Source organism: Pelodiscus sinensis, chromosome 22, assembly GCF_049634645.1.
Source record: "Pelodiscus sinensis isolate JC-2024 chromosome 22, ASM4963464v1, whole genome shotgun sequence".
Lineage (NCBI taxonomy): Eukaryota > Metazoa > Chordata > Testudines > Trionychidae > Pelodiscus > Pelodiscus sinensis.
Window position 1 is genome coordinate 13482736 of NC_134732.1, and position 18085 is coordinate 13500820.

Consider the following 18085-nt stretch of genomic DNA (forward strand, 5'->3'; position numbering starts at 1 on the left):
AGTGGCGCCCCTCATGTTATTTTCTGAGGTGTGTGGACTGCAGACTCTGGCCCTGGCCCCGAGCTCTTGCTAATCAGGTTCTCTCTGAAGAGCATCACTCTTGGCTATCGTCCACAGCCGGGAGGTGACCTGAGGCGAGTACCGGGGGCAGGCTCAGAGATCGATCCCTGGGACTCCCGCCAAAGGGGGGGAAAGGCTGGTGGGGAGCACATAATAAATAATCATTCGTATTGCGAGGGGCTGGCCAGGCTTAGAGACAGACCCTGCCCCCGACCACACCATTCAGCACGGGAGGGAAATCTGGAGCTCTTGCCACACTTGCATATCTGAGAGAGTGTTGCCTACTAGCTAGAGCAGGATATTAGGAGCCAGGGCTCCTGGGTTCATTTCCCCGCTCTGAAGCTAACTCACAGTGGCCCCAAGCAGGGAGATGACGGACCTCTGCATCAGGACAAAACCTAAGTGCAATGAGTGGGAGGGTAGATGGGCGAATGGGGGGACATGGAAGGGTGATGGCTGTTGAGACCTTGCCTAGTTCAGACCCCTAGGAGGTGAACAGCCCGTAACTGACAGGTTCCCTTCTGTCCTAGCTGCCCCCCTAATCCATGGGAACAAGGAGGAGTCGGTAGAAGGGGTGACAGTGGCTGCAAACAGCACGGCCCAGCTGAAATGCGAAGTCACCGGAGACCCTGTGCCTGCAATTACCTGGCTCCACAATGACTTGCCCTTCACTATTAGCCCTCGGCACCAGCTTCTGGAGGGTGGCAGACTCCTGCAGGTCAGTGTTGTGCCCCACGGGCTCTGCAGTGGGTGAGCAGCGGCAGAACACACCCATCGTTGGAGGAGCTGGTGCAGCTTCGCTTCTGTCACCAGTGGGATCAAGCCCTTGGGGAAGGGGGGCCCTGCTGACTTCACCCGCTGCCGCGGAGAGGGGTAGCAGCACAGCGCTGAGCACTGCCTGGGGATTGCTTGCATGTGGCTGAGCTTCCACCTGGGCATTAGGAGGGGACAGGACTCAACTGTGGGCTTGGCTGCTGCTCCAAATCCTGTGACCTCTCCTAGCCATCTCAGAGGGCTCTGCTTTCCCTTTGCAGGTGGCGTCAGTAGAGGTGGCTGACGCTGGCAGCTACGTGTGTGTGGCGGAGAATCAGGAGGGCTCTGCAGAAAAGCGCTTTGTTCTCACAGTTCAAGGTGAGTAATTCAAGTGGACCCTTCTCTAGACGTCCTTCTTGGTCAGTCCCTCGAGTCCTCGATACCCCGGCACCCAGTAGCTCATCACTCTCTCTCGCTCTCTCAATGAGTTTATCCCTAACCTCTGTCTCCATCCATCCCATTTTACTCCCTTACCTTCTTAGCACCACACTGGGAGGCAGACCTAAGGCGTGTGGAGGACTCTGCAAGGGGTCTCATGGGGTTTGAAAGGACTCAGCCTAGATCCTATAGTGGCTCACCTATGATTATCTAAGCTAGGAAGACAGCGGTAGCTATAACCATCAGATATATGTACAGCACCTTTTCACAAATGGAGGCTCAAACTCTGTGTGCAAAAAAAGGTGGGTGCCAAATAGCTCAGTTATAATTGCACACACAAACCCGGTAAACGCAAGTGCAAACGTGAGGGTAGGTCTCGTGAACGTGTGGTGCTGCAACTGCATGTTTTGCTGGTGTGGTTTCTGCAGGCAGGTTTGGACCCTTCTGCTTTTTGAACGCTTGCTCCATATAGTTCCTGCTGGTCTGCTCTGTGAGCCTTGGGGCAGGGGTTGTCATCATAGGGTCTGTCTACACTGCAGTTACGGGGTGTGATTGCAGTTTGTATAGACATAGGTGAGTTACCTGTGCTCTAGCTAGCTCAGGTACCAGATAGGGATGTTAAGTATCAGTTAATTAACTAATCGAGTAGTTGATGGAATTTCCATCGCCTACTTGATTAGTCAAAGGGGAGGGGGCACTCCCGCTGTGGCTCTGCACTCTAAATGGAGTAAGAGCCCACTGTGCTCTGACTACATTTAAAATGCAGAGCTGCGGTGGGGTTAGCTCCTGGGGGCGGCGAGAGCTGAACAGTCCTGGCTCATGCCACCCCTGGGACCTCCGTGGCTCTGCCTCCCCTGCCCCCCTCTCCTCCACTGTGGAGATGGTACTGGGGGGAACCGGCTTCTACTCTCCCCTTGCTGCTTCTAGTACAGAGGCAGCGGGAGGGTGGGAGAGGGGGGTGGGAAGCAACTAGTTGAGTACTCACTCGGCTAGTCACTTCCGTCCCCAGTACCAGAGGAGTGACGTTGAAGCAGAACATTTCTCAGCAGAGACTGTACAGCCCATGCTGAACCGTGCACTGTGGCAGCCCCAGTGCGAAAGCTCGCTCAGGTGTATATACGCAAGCTGCAATCCCACCCAGAGACTGCAGCAGAGACCTACCCCTAGACTGTGTGTGCACAGCACCGAGCACACTGAGGCTTGGCCTGGTGGGAACCGCTAGGCAATCACGACTTCCCCGCGTTCAGAATGCGGTTCTGTGCTTGTTTTGCTTCCTGGGCCGGGCCCCTCCCAAGCTGTGCCACCTCCCAAGCCGTTCTGCTCACCAGTCTCTTAGCCTGAGGATAAAGTCAACATGGAGCATTTGTGTTTCACATGCCTCCCTCCTCCCTGGGCAAGTTTTTACTCATGTTCATGGTCTGTAGCCTGCTCTTTGCACTGAGTGCAAGGTCCAGACTGGGCTCCTCTCTGTTATGCTTATAAGAAGCACACAGGATCTGTCAACAAAGGCCTGTAGTCTAGACATACCCTTATATATAAAAACAGGGATCTCAAACTCAATTTACCTTAGGCCCAATACCAGTCCTTAAATCCTCCTAGTGGGGGCAGATACCCCCTTCTGGCAGGTCTCCAGGGGATGGAGGTCTCCATGTTTTCTCCCTCCCACTTTCCCCTGCGTGTCTACCAGACCCTCCTGCTAGCCCATGTGCTACCCCTCCCATGTCCCTTGGCTGTACCAGCCGCCCCTGGGTGATTTCAGATCCCGTGAGAGGGCTTTATGTTGCGAAACTGACTAGACATCCATGATGCCAACGCTCCTGATTTAATCACAAGCCTCTAATTGGGGCTTTTTTATTTTTCTGGAAAGCCCTGGCCACATTATTAGAATTAAACCAGATCAGGGAACTTGGCTACCTGATGCTTCAGGCACCACCATCGACTGTGACCGATCTGACATCATGCTTGTTTGTTGGTGCATAGTATTAGAAGAGAATCCCAGCCTTCTTTTTTTTTTCCCCCAAGGAAGAATTTAGGTCTAATGGTTTGTGGAGAAAAGCTAGAAAATGTTCCCTGTGACTTCAGACACCCGATGCCATATGAAAAGATCCCCAAGTGCATTGGTATCTGTGATTTGAAGAAGCCACTCTCTTTGGGACAGGGGGCTGATTCCTGAGTTTTGAACTCTTGGGGCTGGCAGTACAGTACATAAAAGTTGACAGTGTCTCCCCCCTGAGTCCAGGAGCCCAGGCAGAGACCAGAATCCTACAAAACACATGAAACTGAGTCCTCACTCTGAAACCCTCATGTTGAGATCTCCCCCACCACTAACATCCATGCCCTCGCACTGGAATCTCACCTCACCCCACCCCCACTAATACCCACATCCTTGCACTGGGATCCCTCACCTGGAGTAACTGTAAGTTCTGTGATAGAAATGTAGCCGTGTTAGTCTGGGGTAGTTGAAGCAAAATGCAGGACAATGTAGCACTTTAAAGACTAACAAGATGGTTTATTAGATGATGAGCTTTCGTGGGCCAGACCCACTTCCTCAGATCAAATAGTGGAAGAAAGTAGTCACAACCATATATACCAAAGGATACAATTTAAAAAAATGAACAAATATGAAAAGGACAAATCACATTGTAGAACAGAAGGAGGATGCGGGGGGGTTGGAAGGGGGAGGAAGGAAGGTAAGTGTCTGTGAATTGCTGATATTAAAGGTAGGGAGAGTGGGATGTTTGTGAGTTAATGGTATTACAGGTGATAATTGGGGAAACTGTCTTGGTAATGGGTGAGAAAGTTCAAAGTCTTGTTAAGTCCTTGTTGGCAAGTGTCGAATTTTAACATGAATGACAGTTCAGAGGATTCCCTTTCAAGTGCAGATGTAAAAGGTCTTTGTAGCAGAATGCAGGTGGCTAAGTCTGTGGTTTTATCTGACTTCAGAGGCCAGGACAGCTGGGAAATGCAGGCCGGGGGGAGTGTGAGCACAGTCCCCAAGGATGATGATGGTAACAGCCTCCCCACAGAGCCGGGGGTGGGGGTGGGGCTTGGAGCCAGTGTGCAGCTCCAGACCCTCCTCTCACTGACACCCGAGACAGGAGTCACTTCAATGTCAGTGTTTTGTGCAGGGGCAGCCCCTGCTAGAGGTGTGCTGAGCGGAGACGCAGCAGGGGGCAGCACTGAGGGGACCTGGGTTCTGTTCCCAGCTCTGCTGCCTGTCTGTGTGCCTCAGGTTCCTCACACGTACAGTGGGGACAATGGCACTCACCCTGGCTGTGGGAGCTGGGGGGGAAAGTGCTGAGTGGCGTTTCCTGCGTGTCTGAGCTGAGATGGGCGAGGGGCCCTGCTCCATTTCTGTGCTTTACCAATGTGATCTCCGCAAACGCAGTGGGACCCACGTGTCTCAGCCCCAGCAGCAGCGACTGAGTCTTCCCTTGTGTTCTGTTTCGCTCCCAAAGTCCCCCCAGCCATCAAGAACCCGCATGAGGAGACAGTCCACGGAGCCATGGGGAGCCTCCTTGTTCTGAACTGCGAGGCGGTCGGTGTTCCTCCTCCTTCCATCACCTGGCTGAAAGATGGGGCGTTGCTTGGTAAGGAGGCCATATTGCCACACCAGCTGGCTTGGCAGGCTTCTGGGATAGCAGAGCTGGTGCGAGCTGACTGTAGTGCATACAGCTAGAGCTCCTAGCTGGGAGGGGTGGTTTCTAGATTTCAAATACAAGACGGTGGGTGCAGACTTCTGGGTTCTGTTGCCAACTTGCTTTGTGAGTCACACTGTTTTGTGCCTCAGTTTCCCACTTTCTAAAGTGGAGGTTCCCCCCTCACAGGGGGTGGGGATGAGGCCTGGCTCTTCGTGTGTGTGAAGTCCTTTGAGCTCTCAGGCAGTGACAGAAGTGCATTATCATTTGTGAAATAAACCCCAAGGGGCATGTAGGAAAATCTCAGGGCATGTTCATGGGCCAGAGTTAGTGCGTGCTTTACATGGATGCTCGCAAAACCTTGGGGACCTGTTTGTGAAGCCGGACACAAGGGAACCCTAGTTCCCTTGTGGCGTCACAGCTCTGAGATAGTGGAACTCGCTGAGGGGCATGCTGGTTAGATCCCTGCAGAATTAAAGCCTCTAGATAATATAAATGCAAGTACCAGGATTTCTGGCTTTAGTTGGGGCTACCCCAGTCCTGCTGTGTTCCACCTGAACGGTGGAATCCCTAAGAAAAGCACCATAGGCTGGAGGGGAAATGCGGCAGCATCTAAGGAGCCTGATCTTGATATTGTGCAGTGAAGCTTTAGTGCCCCAGGAGATCAGCTGAACCAGGGTCCCTGCGTTTCATGCCCATAAGCAGAAAGTTCTTAGCATTGGGCAGTGCTGCAGGGTCATCCCAGGCTGAGGACGAGGAGAATGGAGTCCCAAAGTCCCGCTGGGGGGAATTCCCATGTGAAATGAGGGAAGCCTCCTTTCCCGAGGTGGAGCAGCTGTTCCCCTGAGGCAGGGAGCAAGGAAACCCTGTGCTTGTTTCGGAATGATTTGCTTTCTTTCCCCCGCAGAGAGCAGCATGGAGCAGGGAGTGGTGTCCCGGGGCGGCCAGTTACAGCTCAGCCGCTTGCAGCCGTTCCATGGGGGCCGGTACACCTGCCTGGTGCAGAGCCTTGAGGCACAGGCGCGCAAGGAGTTCACCGTCTCGGTGCATGGTAGGCCCCGTGAGGCGCTGCGGCTTGCAGGCTGCACTTGAATGGGGTGGAGATGGAGCCACTGGGGGAGCATTCAGGATGTGATTTGGGCTGGAAAGGGGTCAGGTAACTCCTCCGCTCTCCCCTCACATTCTTCTCTCTCCACTCAGTGGCACCCAGAATCCTCAGCGCAGACACCCCCAGTGAACGCAGCGTCCTGGAGGGCACCAGGGTGGCTCTGGAGTGTGAAGTGGAAGGGCAGCCAGCGCCGGACGTCACGTGGCTGAAGGATGGGAGACCACTGGAACTGCCTGCTCCCCCTCGCCTCCGGTATGCCTCTTGCGAGGCGGTGCAGAGGGCAGCACGGCTCAACGTGCAGCAGCAGTCAAGAAGGCAAACAAAATGTTGGAAACCATTAGCAAAGGCCTAGAGGATAAGACAGAGAATATCATATTGCCTTATAGCAATCCCAGGGGAGGCCCACATCTTGAATACGGCGTGCTGGTCTGGTCACTCCATCTCAAAAAAGATACCTTGCAATTGGAAAAGGACAACAAAAATGAATAGGGGGACGGAACGGCTGCCATACGAAGAAAGATTAATAAGCTGGGACCATTCAGCTTGGAAGAGAAATGAATCGGGAGGGATATGATTGCAGTCTATAAAATCATGCAGGCGTGGAGAAAGTAAATAAGGAAATGTTATTTATTCCTTCCAATAACACAAGAACCAAGGGTCACCCAATGAAATGAACAGGCAGCAGGTTTAAAACAAACAAAAGGAAGTATTTCTTCACACGACACACTGCAACTGTCCATTGCAGGCAGTGTGTTTGGGACCAGGGAGCGGAGCCTGCATGGCCATGAGCGTCCTGGCCTTTATCGATATTACTGAGGAGGATCACGTTAGAGGCCCTAGGAGAGGGCCTGGCTTCCCCCGTGGGGTCTCCCCTGCCGGCTGCGGCCTGCATCACATATCTGGTTGCTTCCCAAAGTCCCAGGGGCGCCGCAGCCGGCAGTGCTGGTCAGAGTTGTGCGGGGGAGTCAGGCTCCCTGACTCAAACCAGCAGCTGCTGTGGGGCTGATGCACCCGGCTGTCGGGTGGGTGCCGACCGATCCTGTAAACCTCGTTGCACAAGGCATAAGGGATTGGTCGGCAAAGGCTTTCCTTGCCGACTGATCCCTGTCTTGACTGCCGCTTTGTGCTGACAAACAGCTGAGCTGGCACAACGCGGCAGCCATTTTTATTCTAATGAAGCGGGGGATATTTAAATCCCTGCTTCACTGACTATGTCGGTATGTCTAATTTACATGTCTCTGTTGGCAGAGGCCTGTAGTCTAGACGTACCCCTCGTGTGGTTCATTGTCCCATGCAGTGGCACTTAGAGATAAGAACAAGGGAACTCTACAGCCTAAGTTGACAGCCAGCTGGCTTTATAGCTCAAGTTGTAAAGGCTCCTATCTTGAGATCCCAGGTTCAAATCCACCAAAGATAATGCCGGCTAGTTAGATCCTTTATCTCGGGGGGTGGGGGGGCGGTGTTTCGCAAGACACAGGTTTGATACCAGGCAAGGCTGTGGTGTCTCTGGTGGGTTCTGCTGACTGACTGAGTCTCCTCTGTGTGTGCAGGCTGTCTCCTGACGGCAGCTCCTTGCTCCTCGAGGGCCTGCAGGCGTCCGACTCAGGGGCATACACCTGTCTGGCTCAGAACAGGGCGGGAGAGGACTCCAAGCTCCATGTGTTGAACGTCCTGGGTGAGCGAAGCATGCTGGGTGGTGCTTGGCACAGGGGAGGTTTGCTGCTGGCTAGGGGCAAAGCCCTGCTGCTAAGATTAATCTGCTCAATTCCGACCCCTTCTCCCCCCCCAGTTCCCCCTACTATCGAGAGAGGTGCCAACGACTCTGAGGTCATCCGCAGTGTCCCCTTGAGGCTGGTTACCATGGAGTGCCAAGCCCGGGGGTCCCCTCCCTTGCAGATCAGCTGGCTGAGGGACGGACTGCCCCTCCCTCTCTCCCACCGGGTCAGGCTGCTTTCTGCAGGACGCCTCCTCAGGTAAGAGAGGGCATTCCCAGGGTGCTTTGCACTCTGGCCAAACCCCTCCCCCTGTACCCATGCACCGTTATGCCTGGCCCCTGCCTGGCTGCCACTGCCCCCTCCAAAGGTGGCTGCATTTTGTCCAAGTGGTGAACATCAAGGGGCCCTGATTTTCAGAGGTGCTGGGGATGCAGCAGGAGCTGTCTGCCCCACCTGCCGTCTCTGGCGTTTTGGAGAGGCGGCCGTATCCCATGCTGGGTGCACTAGCTGTCCCTGGGCAGTGGCCCCGCAAGGGGGTGGGAGCAGAAGCCACAAGCTGGCCTTAGAGTGCTCTGAATTGATTCCTCATCCTTTTCCCCCTCCCCACCCTGGGAGCCAGGATCTCTCTTGTGCAAGACTCAGACACTGGAATCTACACCTGCGTTGCAGCCAGCCGGGCCGGAGTCGCAGAGCGAAGCTTCGTCCTACAGATCCAGGGTATGAGGAGAATGTCCTTCCTCTGTGTGCCCGAGGGGCCAGCTGGGGAGGGCAAAGCCTCGGGAAAGGGGCGGCTGGGGTGAGGCAGGAAGAAAGGCCGGGCGCAAGCCAGCATCATTTTTCAGCTGGAAAGAAGGTGAAAGCCTGGAGAGGGGCTGGGGAAATGCACGCTGTGGGGGGCAGGGGGGTGGAGGAGACACGGGCTGGGAAATGTGGGGAGGAGAAATTGGTTACAGGCAGATCGGGGGGGTAGCTAATTAGCTGGAGGGGATTGCTGGAGAAGAAATGAGCCAGGGAAATGCAGGGTGTGGTGGGGAACCAACGTGGAGGGAGAGTTTGTCCAAGTGCTGGCTGGTGAGCTGGCTGGAGACGAGGACCCGCCTGTTCCTGTCCGGAGGCTGGAGGAGTGGCAGGACAGACAGCTGGGACAGACCCCGGACAGCCGACCAGTGGCCACTGCGGCAGAGGGTGTTTGGAGGTGTCTCCGCTAGCTGCGAATGACGCTTGGCAGAGTCACGCTCTGTTCTGCTGCCTTGGGCAGCCTGGCCCCTGATCAGGCTGTCAGCATCCCAGAGGGAGGGGGGCAAAGGTGTGAGCTGAACACGACAGGCGAGGCCTTCTCTGGCCTCAGCTCCAGACACCTGCCGCTTCTGCCTCCCCCAGCACCTCCCACCCTGGAGCCCTCGGAGAGCAGCGAGGCCGTGACCGCAAAGACCAACTCCTCTGTGACCTTCAGCTGTGCAGCCAGTGGGTCGCCGCTGCCCACGCTGACCTGGCTGAAGGATGGCGAGCCCCTGACTCTGCAAAACAACCTGGTGCCCAACAGCCCAGGCACGAGGCTTCACCTGGAGTCGGTGCAGCCTGCCGATTCAGGGGTCTACTCCTGTGTTGCTGAGAACGAGGCTGGGGGAGTGAGCAAGCACTTCCACCTCTCTGTCGTGGGTATGTGCCTAGGAGGTGAGGGGGGCAGGAGGAGGGATGGGGGGCAGGCAAGGAGACTGGGCTGATAGGGCTGAGCTGGGGGGCAGGAGCTGGGGCACAAGACATCACCGGGCCCTGGGCAATGGGGTAGCGGGCTCGACTCTGGGGCCCCCCGAAGGGGTGGGGCCTCAGGCAGAATAGGTGGGGCTAGGGCAGCCATTCCTCGGTGTCCCCAGAGCATGCGCCTCCCCCACCCAGCCCTCAGCCTTGAGCAGGGCTCCAGCGGTGATTTAAAGGGCCTGGTGCGCCAGCCCCTTTTGAATCTCTGAACGCCGGGGCAACTGCCCCTTTGCCGCCCCAGCCAGCAGCTCTGCCCAGTCTGTTCTCTCCCCGGTGCCCCATTCAACTCTCCAGTTTTCTGGGCACTATAGGCCATCTCACCCCGGCGCCTCCCTTCCCACTAACACCAGCCCCAAGGGCCTTCCCCTCTGCCTGCCCGCCTTGTCCAGAGCACGGCGGTGAAACCAGCCCCGGTCTGCCTTGCAGAGCCCGCGCGCCTGGCGGATTTGGCCCCGCCCACGGAGATCGCTGCCGCCATTGGCGCGCCCTTAGAATTGCTGTGCACCGCGGCGGGCATCCCCGCCCCCCGTGTCACCTGGGAGAAGGACGGACGGCTGCTCCCCAGGCCCGGGAACGGGAGCTCCCTGCGGATAGAGAGTGTGCAGGTGGGGACTTCTCCCCTTCCCTCCCCTTCCACCCCCGCCTCCCTGAACTTGCCCCTGATCTTTCCTTCCTTCTGGCCTCTCGCAGGCAGACGATGCCGGCTTGTATACCTGTCTGGCGGCGAGCCCTGCCGGGGAGGATGGCAAGAGCTTCTGGGTCAAGACGCACGGTACCATCACACTGCCAGAGCCCTGTGGCTGGAAAGCAGGCCAGCGGCAGCCAGCCCCATGCTTGCACTGCCTTCGCAAGCAACTCCTGCCGCCCAGGAGAGGAGGGTCGTGGGTGCAGGGCAGAGGCCACATCAGCCGCTAGCAGCCGGGGAAGGGGAGGTCCCCGTGCCGGTGTCCCTTTGCCCAGGGAGGGAACCGATGGTGCCCCCGAAAGAAACGTGCCCCTTGTGGGAATGGGACGGGTCGAATGGCAAAATGCAGGGTTGGTGTCCATCTCTGCCATGCAGCAAGCTCTGTGGGGCCAGGACTAGCGCCACTGGAAAGCAGCCAGGTGCAGGCAGGCCTGCAGCTGGGGCCAGGGAGCTGGTGCCTTTATATCCGGGGGGGGGGGGGGGGGGGATGTACTGCTCTCCCTTGGTGGGTGCCTCGTAGGACCAGAGCTGGGCATGCAGGTCCTGGCCCCCTCACACGCCCACCCTTCTGGATCAGCGACCGGGCTGGCTGAGGGGGAAGGGCAAAGGGGGTGTAACGCTTTCCCGGGAGCATAGGGCTGGGGAACTGCATGCAGGGTTCGTGCAAAGCCGAGCAGTGAGGGCTGGGGCATTGGGTGGGAGGTGGGTGTTACCGTTTGGGGGCAGCGCTCTCTCCAGCGCTCTGGGCTGCTCGTGGGCGCGATTCCCCTTTAGCGCCCACCTGACCCTGTGTCCCTGCAGCGCCTGCTACCGCGCAGCACTCCGGCGAGACGCGCCCTGTCCCAGCGCTGGCTGGCGGGCAGCTCACCCTGGAGTGCCCTGTGGACACTGACCCGCCGCCCCGCATCGAGTGGCGCCGAGGGGGGTCCCTGCTGCAGGTGTGTATCTGGGGGTCTGCTGGCTCTCGCACATACCAGGCTGGGTGTAACTCCCCAACCCGCCTCCCTGGCCATTTCAGGGCCGGAGTTTCCCTCCCACTCTCAGTGGCTCTGCCAATGCGCCAGGTGGCTTCCCGTCACTGCACAGCGGGGGCCTAGAGCCGCTGCCCATGGGATCCCTGCCCGGTGCCTGTGTCCCTTGGATCGGCCGCCCCCGCCTGGCTCGGCTCCGGCTGCTCAGTGGTGTGATGCTGCCTTTGGGAAGTTGAACCAGGGCCACTGGACTTGTTGCTCGTCAAACCTGCGGTCGGATGCACCCTGCGGCCAGGGCGGTGCTGCTCATGGGCTGTTTGTCTCCGGGTGCCGGCAGGAGGATGCCCGCGTGCGATTTCGGGCCCAGGGGCGCTTCCTTCAGATCCAGGCTGTGGGAGCGCCTGACGGCGGAGAATACAGCTGCACGGCCAGCAGCGCGCTGGGGAGAACCAGCCTGCGCTTCCATGTGGAGATCCACAGTGAGTAGAGCCACAGGGGCCTCTGGGGAAGGGGGAGCCTCCTGGCTCAGATCCTCAGGCACGCTCAGTCACTGGCCTCCATTACAGGCAGTGGAGCTGGGCTGACTCAGACTCCCCTGGCTCTCACGCTCCCTCCTGGAGCTGGGGTGGTGGGATATGCCGTGGGACAGGATCCTGTTAATCCATAGGCTGTCGTCCCATAAGGAGAGGGCTGGGTAGGCTCTTGGATTCCCTCCATTTACACATCTCCTGCCATTGGCTTGGTTAATCCCTGTGTAGCATGTTCTGTCCGTCTCCGACCTGCTTTACCTCCTGTGTTCACACCTGAGTCACCTTGCCCGTTGCTGTGGCCTTGTTCTTGGTCCATGGCTCCTCGGGTGTTCCCTCCCCTGGCCTTGGTTAGCTCAGTCCCTCTGCTCCTGGCCCATTTCCCTGTCTTCGGTAGCACAGACACTCATCGCCGCCGGCTCAGCTTTGCCTCCCTAACCCTGGCTTCTGAGAAATGAGGCCTCCCACAGGTCTATTACTCATGTCAAGCCAGGCCAATGTAGGAGCAAGTGAAAGGAGGAGGGGCTTCAGATCCCCCCAGCCCCAGAACATTGGAACCCCTCCAAATGTCTTCTTCCTCCCCGGCCATGGCACCAGGCGAGAGGAAGGGTGCTGGGTGCTGCTCCTGGAAAGGGGGTGCCCAAGAGCAGAACAGCGAAGCACCAACTCCGTAACTTCTCGTACTGTTACGTCCAGTCTGCCCCCTGGGGTTGTTTTGTTGCAGCTGTCCCTGTGATAAAGCCAGGCCCCTTGGCTGTGAGTGCCACTGTGAATGAGTCAGCTCTGCTGCCCTGCAAGTCCGAGGGACTGCCCACACCGCAGATCACATGGAGAAAGGATGGCCGGCTCCTGCTGCCGGCCGGGAGCCCCAGGTACGCACGCCGGCTCCTGCTGCCGGCCGGGAGCCCCAGGTACGCACGCCGGCACCTGCTGCCTGCCGGGAGCCCCAGGTACGCACGCCGGCACCTGCTGCCGCCCGGGAGCCCCAGGTACGCCCGCCGGCTCCTGCTGCCGCCCGGGAGCCCCAGGTACGCACGCCGGCACCTGCTGCCGCCCGGGAGCCCCAGGTACGCACGCCGGCACCTGCTGCCAGCCGGGAGCCCCAGGTACGCACGCCGGCACCTGCTGCCGGCCGGGAGCCCCAGGTACGCACGCCGGCTCCTGCTGCCGGCCGGGAGCCCCAGGTACGCACGCCGGCACCTGCTGCCGGCCGGGAGCCCCAGGTACGCACGCCGGCACCTGCTGCCGGCCGGGAGCCCCAGGTACGCACGCCGGCACCTGCTGCCGGCCGGGAGCCCCAGGTACGCACGCCGGCACCTGCTGCCGGCCGGGAGCCCCAGGTACGCACGCCGGCACCTGCTGCCGGCCGGGAGCCCCAGGTACGCACGCCGGCTCCTGCTGCCGCCCGGGAGCCCCAGGTATGCACGCCGGCACCTGCTGCCGGCCGGGAGCCCCAGGTACGCACGCCGGCACCTGCTGCCGGCCGGGAGCCCCAGGTACGCACGCTGGCTCCTGCTGCCGGCCGGGAGCCCCAGGTACGCACGCCGGCACCTGCTGCCGGCCGGGAGCCCCAGGTATGCACGCCGGCTCCTGCTGCCGCCCGGGAGCCCCAGGTACGCACGCCGGCTCCTGCTGCCTGGGGCCCAGGGCCGTTCCACAGCCAAGTTCTGCCATTCCTGGCTTGCTGGCTCTGTGGGAAAGCAGCCACTTCCCATCTGTTTTGTCTGTGGAGCCCTAGCACATCCCCGTGAGCTCAGGTTTATAACTGGGTTCCCTCACAAATGGTGAGGAATGGAGTTTCAGAGAGGCCTTTGAGGCAGGGGCGTTTATTGCCCCCGCTGTACAGCTGGGGGAGCTGTGGCACGGGGAGATGAGGCGACTTGCCCAGGGTCAAGTGGGCAGATCAGTGGCCGAGCTGTGGACAGAGCTGTGCCCTGATTCCTAGCCCTGTGCTTCGACGTCTCTGTGCTAGTGGCTGCCTCTGGGCCTGCCTAGGCTGACAAGTGTTCTCCTGCCCCATGGCGGCTATTTCCCGGTTTGTCTGATGCTTTCCCTCAAAGAGGCATTGACCCAAACTGGTCGATGGCCTGACGGACTCTCCTCTCTCCCCTCAGGTTGGAGCTGCTGTCGGACGGCTCTCTGCGAATAGACCCAGTTCAGGTCCAGGACGCAGGGTATTACCTCTGCGTGGCATCTAGCCCTGCTGGGTCTGACCGACGGGCCCTGGACCTCCGAGTCTTAGGTGAGAGGAGCGTGACGAGGGAAGGGAGTGAGCCGGGAATGCAGCAGGACCCTGGGAGCCCAGCATGGTGCACTGGGAGCCAGCTACGCTGCAGGGCTCTCAGACAGTCCTGCTCTAGATGCCACCATCTCCCTTTTCCCCTTTGTTCCCAGGGGTCCCTCTGCCTCCTGCTGGGCAGGCCCAAGCCATTGTGCTCCCCACTCGTTAATGCTGCCTCCCTCTAGGAAGGCCTCTAGCTGGTTGGACTCCACTCCTGATCTGATCGCACTTGTCTCTGCTCCTCCCCAGTCCTCCCTGCCATTGCTCCGGGGCCCTCCAACCTCACCCTGACGGCCCTCAGCCCGGCCTCGCTCGCTTGCGAAGCTACTGGCCTCCCCAAGCCTCACGTGACCTGGAAGAAAGATGGAGAGCCCCTGGACGTGGACCTCCCGCAGAGCCCATACAGGTACCGGCGCTGGGCTCGCCCTGCTGGCTGTGGGCAGCGCGGTTGGTCAGGGACGTGTGCAGAGTGCGGCAGGTTCAGCAGCTGGCTCTGCTGCCGTTGTATCCCTTGCAATGCTCCTTTCACCATCGGGCCCAGGCTCTCCACTGGACGCAGCTGGGCCTGGCCCTCTCCACCGCTGTGCTCACGTGCTCGGGGCATTGCTGACCTCAGGGGGGTGGGATCTAGTGACTCCCCTTCCCCATGCACTCCGTGTCCCAGGTTACTGCCCTCTGGCTCCCTGCTGATTGCCAGCCCCGGCCTCCAGGACTCGGCGCAGTTCGAGTGCATCGTGAGGAACCCGGTGGGAGAGGCTCGCCGGCTCCTGACCGTCGCTGTGCAGGGTAAGTCGCTCGGACAGGCCTGGGTCTCGCCCTGGGATGGGCTTTCTGTTGCCCCAAGTGTGAAGAGCTGACTGAGCTCCAGCCCGGGCTCCCCCTGCATGGCCAGCCTGGTGGGCGCTCCCACTTCAGCGAACCCAGGGCCATGGCCTCTGGGGGACCGGGCTGGAGGAGTGTGCGGGGTGCGGGCTGCATGCACATTCAGGGGCTTTGGCTCTGTGCCTGAGGCTGCAGCAGCTCCGGCTTTGAATTCTGGAGGTTTCCCGGCCCAGTGCCAGCTGGGATGGCGGCTCTCGCACGTGCTCCCCGGAGCCTCGACTCGTCCCAGAGCGGGAGTCTGGCTCCGGCTCGTCATGTGCAGCCCTGTTCACCCTGCCTCCCGCTGCTCGCAGTCCCTCCCACGGTGGCAGACGACCGCACGGATTTCACGGCCACCCGCATGGCCCCGGCCATTCTGACCTGCTACGCCTCTGGGGTGCCAGCACCAGCTGTGGCCTGGAGCAAAGATGGAGCCCAGCTGGGAAAGCGAGGCAGCGGCTACCGCCTCTTGCCAACAGGTATCAGAAACACCAGCCCACGAATGGGGGTGCAGGTGGGGGAGGGGGCAGCGTGCCCAGCCTCCAAGAGGGCACGCTTCACCTCCCCCCTCGATTACCTACTCTCCTGTGTCCTAGGGGCTCTGGAGATCAGCCGTGCCCTGCCAATCCACGCCGGGCGCTACACCTGCACGGCCAGCAACACCGCCGGCGTGGCACACAAGCACGTCCTACTGACAGTGCAAGGTACCCGGAGAGGCCAGGGCCACTGCAGGCTGCGGGAAGAACAGAGCCCAGGGGAGGGGGGTGCCAGGCTTGCAGGGGAGCCAGGACTGTGAAGGGGCCCTGGGGGAGGCAGGCTGTGGGAGGGTGGGTGCTGACCATGAAGCCCTGGAGGCTGGGAAAGCAGCCAGGTCAGACTGTGCGGGAGCCACCCAAGTGAACTGCATGGTGGCTGGAAGAGCGAAGGAGCCGGCTCAGACGCCGTTCCCCCTCTTGGTTGCAGAGCCTCCCGCCGTGAAGCCCCTGCCCAGCTTGGTGCAGGTGAGGGTCAATGCTGCTGTGGTTTTGCCCTGCGAGGCCTCTGGGCTCCCGCGCCCCGTGATCACATGGCAGAAGGAAGGGATCAACATACCAGCAGGTGAGCTTGGGTGCCGCTAAGCCAGCCGAGCCCAGGGCTGCTATGCCGGTCACTGCTGCGGCCGCAAGGTCCCTGAGGGGTTGGTGACGCTGCTGGACCTTAGCACAGATATCCCAGGCTCTGCCAGGGTGGCAGTGGCTTGGATAACAAACTGTCTGAGGATCTTCCAAATCCCCCATCCTCTCCTGCCCTAGCTCCCCTGTTCTCACGGGACCTCTTTTGGCTGCAGCAGTGAGAGGCACTCTGCTTGGTGCACCCTGCATGGTGTCAGAGGGCAGCGAGGGGCGCCGCCAGTCCATCAAGCTGGAAATTGCAACAGCCCGTGGTTCTGAATCTCCCTTAGCCCTGGTGTCCTTGCTAAAAGCCACTTAGAGTCATTACACTCTGTGTCCACCTGCCGGTGGGTTTTTCGCTTCCCGAGCGAAGCCGCTGTGTGCTACCTCGGAGGAGGCTGCATGCGACACGTGGAGGACGTGGTCCCTGTGTGCCGTCAGCCACTCGGTCACTTGGGCTGGTGTGGCCAGTGGCCAGCCTTCCTGCTCTTGCGCTTCAGTTCTGCCACGTCCCTTTCCTCTCTGGTCTTTGCTTCCTGGTGGCAGGAGCCGGTTTCAAGATGCTCCCCAATGGGCATCTGCATCTGTCCCGGGCCTCTGTGCAGGACGCTGGGGTTTATCTGTGTGTGGCTCAGAACCCCGCAGGCACCGCGCTGGGGAAGACCAGACTGATCGTGCAAGGTAGGAGTGTGGCTGGGGACCCACCTTGGAGCAAACCCAGAGCCACGTGCAAAACACAGGGGGCGGGGGGTTGTCCCGCAGGGCGTGCTCTCCTCTTCCACTGGCCTGGCTGGAATAGCTGCTCTGAGCTGGGGAGGTGACGAGTATCTGTTAATAAAACCTCCCTTGGGGTTTCCCAGCTTGAGGTGGGCGGTAGGGTGGGCAGCAGCAGCCTCGCTAGCCTGCTCTTTCCGTCGTGCCCCGCGGCAGAGCTTGGTCACCGTTCTCATCCCCTGCCAGTGCTGGATGGGGATACGCTCCAGCTTTACTGTGCTTGGAGGCTCAGTGGCAGAATTGTGCTGTCGCTAAGCCAGCACCTGGGAGCCACGGGTCCCAACTTGCTGTTACTAGAGACAGGCTGAGCTGTGGGTCCAAATTTCCCCCACGCAGGTGGGCGTTCTGGTCTGGGTTGCGAGAGCACAGAGGCGGGTGCTGCAAATGCTGCGTTCGTCTCCGTGCACGGCGAGGGAGCGCAGGGGAAGATGGGGGTGGTTGGGCAGCAGGCAGGGCAGAGGGTGAGAAGCAGAGGGTAAGAGAGGAGCACCGGGCAGAGCGGTCAGGCTGGGACTGGCAGATACTTCCAGCAGCTGCATTCGCCAGGGGCCGGCCTGGCATCTCACTCCAGGGCACTTCTGCAAACTCTGTTCAGTCAAAGCTGGCTCACTCCGGGCATTCGCTGGGAAGTAGCTGTGGGAGGGGAACCCTTGTCATCAGATGAGGGATCCTTTGCCTCCCACTCTGTTTTTTTCCAGTGCCGCCAGTCATTGAGGCTGGCCAGCTGGAGCTGTCCATCCTGGAGGGCTTGCCTGTTCTTCTGCCTTGTGCAGCGCGGGGAGTCCCTGAACCCAGAGTCACCTGGTCCAAAGATGGGGTCCCAGTGCCGGGGATGGAGGGGAAGTTCACCTTGCTGCCATCTGGGGGGCTGATGGTGAAGGACTCCCAGGTAAGCACCTCGAGGGGACAGTGTGTGTTCTGGCTTTTCCCATGTAGTTCTCCCAGGCCCGAGACAGGAAAGGGAACATCTAGAAAAGGGATATTCCCAATATCTGGAATGGTATATACAAAAGCCTGGAGGAGAACACTTCCATCTCCCTGGACACACAGTAGGGGTATGTCTACACTACCCTCCTATTTCGAAATAGCGGGGTAATGTAGGCATACCGCAATTGCAAATGAAGCCCGGGATTTGAATTTCCCGGGCTTCATTTGCATAAGCTGGGCGCCGCCATTTTTAAGTCCCGGCTGGTTCGAACCCCGTGCAGCGCGGCTACATGCGGCATGAACTAGGTAGTTCGAACTAGGCTTCCTAGTTCAAACTACCGTTACTCCTCGTGGAATGAATTGACCTCATTATCTCTAACCTTACTCTTGATTGGAACTCTTTTCTTATGCCTGTATATTTTTGCCTGCCTCTGAAAT

The 18085-nt window shown here is 59.4% G+C and overlaps 1 protein-coding gene across 1 annotated transcript in view; it reads left to right on the forward strand.

The window, feature by feature from the left end:
• HMCN2 (hemicentin 2) overlaps window positions 1-18085 on the forward strand; it is a 133419-nt gene that overhangs the window by 97011 nt on the left and 18323 nt on the right. Inside the window, exons 56-77 of the mRNA XM_075906051.1 lie at window positions 591-778; window positions 1095-1191; window positions 4710-4841; window positions 5797-5940; window positions 6090-6249; window positions 7548-7672; window positions 7787-7970; window positions 8332-8429; window positions 9093-9371; window positions 9897-10075; window positions 10161-10242; window positions 10957-11093; window positions 11464-11605; window positions 12378-12525; window positions 13768-13895; window positions 14184-14340; window positions 14599-14720; window positions 15110-15274; window positions 15392-15499; window positions 15759-15893; window positions 16493-16627; window positions 17419-17609. Coding sequence (XP_075762166.1) covers window positions 591-778; window positions 1095-1191; window positions 4710-4841; window positions 5797-5940; window positions 6090-6249; window positions 7548-7672; window positions 7787-7970; window positions 8332-8429; window positions 9093-9371; window positions 9897-10075; window positions 10161-10242; window positions 10957-11093; window positions 11464-11605; window positions 12378-12525; window positions 13768-13895; window positions 14184-14340; window positions 14599-14720; window positions 15110-15274; window positions 15392-15499; window positions 15759-15893; window positions 16493-16627; window positions 17419-17609 — 3236 coding nt within the window. The remainder of the gene's footprint in view (window positions 1-590; window positions 779-1094; window positions 1192-4709; window positions 4842-5796; window positions 5941-6089; window positions 6250-7547; window positions 7673-7786; window positions 7971-8331; window positions 8430-9092; window positions 9372-9896; window positions 10076-10160; window positions 10243-10956; window positions 11094-11463; window positions 11606-12377; window positions 12526-13767; window positions 13896-14183; window positions 14341-14598; window positions 14721-15109; window positions 15275-15391; window positions 15500-15758; window positions 15894-16492; window positions 16628-17418; window positions 17610-18085) is intronic.